Source organism: Clupea harengus, chromosome 1 (genome assembly GCF_900700415.2).
Source record: "Clupea harengus chromosome 1, Ch_v2.0.2, whole genome shotgun sequence".
Classification (NCBI taxonomy): Eukaryota; Metazoa; Chordata; class Actinopteri; order Clupeiformes; family Clupeidae; genus Clupea; species Clupea harengus.
The window spans coordinates 27,355,087-27,360,086 of NC_045152.1; the positions used below are offsets into that span (position 1 = coordinate 27,355,087).

At 42.9% G+C, this 5,000-nt stretch overlaps 1 protein-coding gene across 1 annotated transcript in view; it reads right to left on the minus strand.

Annotated features, from left to right (window-relative positions):
- Nucleotides 1-5,000, minus strand: part of ift122 (intraflagellar transport 122 homolog (Chlamydomonas)) — a 27,953-nt gene that overhangs the window by 12,614 nt on the left and 10,339 nt on the right. Inside the window, exons 17-18 of the mRNA XM_012838755.3 lie at nucleotides 3,946-4,107; nucleotides 2,092-2,258 (exon numbers count right to left, since the gene is read on the minus strand). Of these exons, the coding sequence (XP_012694209.1) occupies nucleotides 2,092-2,258; nucleotides 3,946-4,107 (329 nt within the window). The remainder of the gene's footprint in view (nucleotides 1-2,091; nucleotides 2,259-3,945; nucleotides 4,108-5,000) is intronic.

The window sequence follows — 5,000 nt, forward strand, 5'->3', positions numbered from 1 at the left end:
CAATCTACAAATAGACAGTAGTTTGGGAGGACAATCCACAACAGTGAATCTAACTGATTAAATGCATGAAGTAGAAGTGTTAAGCACCCCAGTCTATTAAAGTATATCTCATGCAAACCTGAAACAGACAGTGCTCTATGTACTTCATAATCAAATTCTAAGCATGTAATACATAAAGCTGCTTAAACTGGGGCTGATCATACTTATCAGATTGTCCTCGGCGTGTGCATGTGGATCATGAATCCTCTGCTCTTTTCCTTTAACATGCAACCCTCTGGCACTGCCATGATCAAGCATGGCATCAATTGACAATGCTAAGCACATGACAACCAATTATAGTTATCCATCAAGCAGAATAAAACCACTCAATTAGAAAGGCTAGACGCCATCCTTGAAAACAGAAAGGTTTTGATGATTAACAACTTTCTACTTCTGAACTCAGATTAAAAGTGTGGGGTAACCTATAGTTAGGGTAGCCTATAAGAATCCCAATACTTTACATTTTACGATACAAGTATTGCGATTTGATTCTGTGATACATTCCGATTTATTGCAAATTTTTCGTATACTGGGAGTCTGTCGTCTTGGCACAATACATTTCTACCCAACTGACTTCCTTTCCAATTTGAGCTGTGAAACAAGAAGAACAAGGTCTTCTGTCATCATGTTTCAGAAGCAATGTTACCAGAGAAGATGTATATACCAAGGTCAAATTAAAATCGCAATACTAAATAAAAAAAAATATTGCAATACTTGTCACCGCTGTACGAATATGATATTGTGATACTACACTGTATACATTTTTTTCTCCCACCTCTAATACTGACCTTATTATACCTAAATTATTTAGCTACTCTCCGGTGGAAAATCTTCCCACTTCCTCAGTCTAGATCTAGAAAATAATCTTGAGAATCTTGCTTTCCTACATTATGGTTCTTTCATACTGCTCTATTTCCAATAATTTAACAAGGGGTTGAATGTCTGCCTGATGTAAGTGTACATTCTAATGCATATCTGTGTATCTATATTATCTGCATCTGCCATCACTTGCTTCACTGACCCCCTCCATCCCTTTTCTCATCATTTTATCTCTTTTCTGGGCCAGCCGCAGGCCCCCTTAGGAGGCCCCTGTTTTGAGACGGATATTGCAGGGGCTTTCTTCCTGTTAAAGAAGAGGAAGGAGTTTCTCCTTACCGCTGTTGCTATTTATGCACTGTGGCTTTGGCTTATTGCAGACATCATTAATGGAACTGTACAAAAGGTCAAAATAACTGAAATGGACAGAACTAGAGTTGATACTTTCATCCCTTCCCTGCTCCTGGCATTCCATCATTGTCTTCCATCATGTAACAGTGTAGTATAAAGGCCGTAATGTAAATAATTGCCAAAGTCGTTTCATTGCTCTACTTACCCTAGTGACCTTACGAGCACACTGCATACCCACTAAGCTGTTTGATCCACTATTCATTTTGTACCATGTTTATACCATCTTTATGTCTGTATGCATCGTGTGTATTTGCCACATGTATGCTAGCATGCTTAGCACGTGATGCGTGTATGAATTCATTTGGCATGTTTCTGATGCTATCCCCACCCTCTGTTCTCGCTTCCCTTCTATGTCTCTCCTGCTGCGTAGGAGACAGGAGGTGCAGGGGAAGTTTATTTAGCTCATGAGTTTAAGATGGAACTCCCCAGGCCAAACAAACACTATCCTCTAGTTTGTGCTGGCATTCTCCCCCAGTACCTCATTCACACAGCTGGCTTGTGTGTGTGTGTGTGTGTGTGTGTGTGTGTGTGTGTGTGTGTGTGTGTGTTTTTTTTTTTTGTGTGCTTGACCGTGGTATGTTAGAGTGTATGAGAGCATTTATGCTGTGTGTGTGTGTGTGTGTGTGTGTGTGTGTGTGTGTGTGTGTGTGTGTGTGTGTGTGTGTCTATGTGTGCTTGACTGTGGTATGTTAGGGTGTATGAGAGCATTTATGCTGTGTGTGTGTGTGTGTGTGTGTGTGTGTGTGTGTGTGATTATGTGTGCTTGACTGTGGTATGTTAAGGTGGATATGAGAACGAAGGTGTGTGTGTGTGTGTTTGTCTTACATGTCCACCCAGCCGTGCTCTCCGATGATGTTGATGGCCTTGAGGTGTTCTCCGGCGCTCAGGTACATCTCCGCTGCAGCTCTGGGCTCCTTGCTGCTGCGCGCCCAGTCCGCCTGCTTACTCATCAGCACACGCGTGTCCTTAGGGTCCGCCGAGCCCAGGTAGTCCTGCACGCACACGCACATACATACACGCCCGTGCAAATATGCACACACGCATTCACACACACACACTAATTAGGACTTTACCAAAATGATGCATTAACAAATGTAAAGTGATTGAAGTGTGATTTTGACTCTGTATTTCAATGTGTTTAATCCTCTTAATATCACACGTTTAACACATAGACACATCCACAAATGAAGTAGAATGTACATCAGATTCTTTTCTGTGAAGTCAGAAAATGCACAACACTGCAACACACCACCGACACACTCTGTATGAGATCAGAACCACAGCCCAAGGGAGCTCAGTGCGGGCCTGACTGCCATGTCCATGGCTGCGGGAAGCAGAGGGGAGTGGATGGGGTGTGGATGGATGGAATCAGTTACTGATGAAGAGTGCAGCTTAGCCAAGGGAAGAGATGCAGCCCCTTCAAACCAGCTCAGAATCAGGACCACCTCACACATACACTAACACATAGCCTACTAATGTTCTCTTTCTTCCTCTCTCTCTCCCTCGCACACAAACAAATAATCAACCAGAGCATACACAGACAAGACATGCAATGGCATGTAAACACACAGGCAAGCACACACAAACACATACACACAAACACACACACACACGTGCGCACATAGACACTTATCAAAGGCTTTTTAACATAAACACGTTCAACACACACGCTCTCACACTCAGACTAAACTTGCACTGACCCACAAAAGAACGTCAACTTTAACCCTTGTGTTATAGTAACCCAGTCACACTATGTATGCGTGTGCGTGTGGGTGGGTGTTTCTCTTCCTCTCTCTAACACACACACACACACACACACACACACACACACACACACTTTTTTAACCGGATAATATAGCCTCAAGAGCTCATAAGTATTTAAAATAAGCCAAACAAGGGACAAACAGGGAAAATACCAGGAGCTCACACAGCATGTGTGTAAAAGTGCGTGTGTGTGTATGTGTGTGTGTGTGTGTGTGTGTGTGTGTGTGTGTGTGTGTGTGTGTGTGTGTGTATGTGTGTGTGTGTGTGTGTGTGTGTATTTATGTATGCATGTGCGCAATACGTACAGATACTCGCCGTTCTTTTTTGTAAAGAACCTCATCTACGAGCATTAACTCAAGTCTGAAGGTGTATGGAAAATATGAAAGCCCTTTAATAGTGCCGTGCGGCACAAATCAAGCCCCTCTTAACTTTGAAAGACAGCCTGATTGCTCACTTTGGAGGGTCTCTGTGAATCAGTATGCAGACTGAGATCGTCTTCCTCGAGTGAGCAAAACAGTGGGAGCGCCGAGAGTAAACACACTAGATGCAGCACATCTGTTGTAATTACAGGAATAAGGAGGGAGTGAGGAGTGGTGCACCTCAGTGCTCCGCATCGCCCGTCTGCACACAGCCCATTTCTCAGTGCATACTTCATCCATCGTGAAAGCACTTCTTTGAGGGTCATTTATTACTGTCTGTCTGTAGTATACATACTTACATTGCAGTATACATACATACTGTAGTATACATACTTTTTATGCCGCACTGTGTTCAGTCAGCAACGCAGACAGCTATAATTGCTGGTGCCCTCCGAAGTAAACCACATCCCTGGTGTAAACATGTGGCTATTCCATGCATATGTTGATGTGTGTGTGTGTGTGTGTGTGTGTGTGTGTGTGTTGTGGAGGGACGCACCTTGGCATACTCGAACATGCGCAGGTCTGTGTACATGCTGAGCGCTCTGTTGTCGTAACCACTGCGCCGGTAAAGCTTGGCAGCCTCGTGAAACTTCCCCTGGTAGGCAAACACATCAGCCAGAAACAGCTCGCTGTTGCTCTCCCCTCTCTTCTTCCGCTCCTACACACACACACACACAAAGAGAGAGAGAGAGAGAGAGAGAGAGAGAGAGAGAGAGAGAGAGAGAGAGAGAGAGAGAGAGAGAATGAAACAATACACACATTGTGTTATTGCATTTCCATTTTACAACATACTTCTACACCATCTACAAGTGGACAAATTAACACACACACACGAACATTCCACCGCCAAATCTTTTCCAAAACATCAGTGTTAACATTCAATGATCCATTCTTTCCATACAAAACCTTCAGGCATCAAAAGCATTTTTTCTCACACAAATCCCCTTTTCCTGTGCAAGGTTTATTGCCAAAAGCAAAGGCTGAGTTATCGTCAGAAACATACAGGCACAAGCCCTCATTCACTCTTACACCAGTCACACATCCATGCCTTTCACACACACTCTCTCTCTCTCTCTCTCTCTCTTCCTGTCTATGTCTCTCACTATCGTGTATGCACACAACACACTGTCACACACGCAATAATCTCATGCAAAAGGCCACGAAAAGGGTAGATGATAACATCTCCACCACTTTTAGTAGTGTACTTGTGGACTACTTGTGACTGTGACATGCTCAATGTGGATATGTGTGTCAGAGGCTAAGAAAGAAGCTTTTACAAACAGGCTAATGCAAATCAACACTTTGTGTCAGCAGTCTGAACCAATGAACAGAAGGCTGAGAACAGTCTTTAGTGCAGTGATCATTGATGATAATAGTGGCTGGGTCATTTTCCACAACTAAAAAACAAGTATGCTTTCAAGGTTTCAAATCTTGAATCTTACTCTTTCATATATATATATGTTTTTTTCCCTATTTGTAATATTAAAGTTTACATTTGTTTCAAATCTTGTTGTCCAACATGAACTTTTCAGCTGATGTTTATCTACTGTA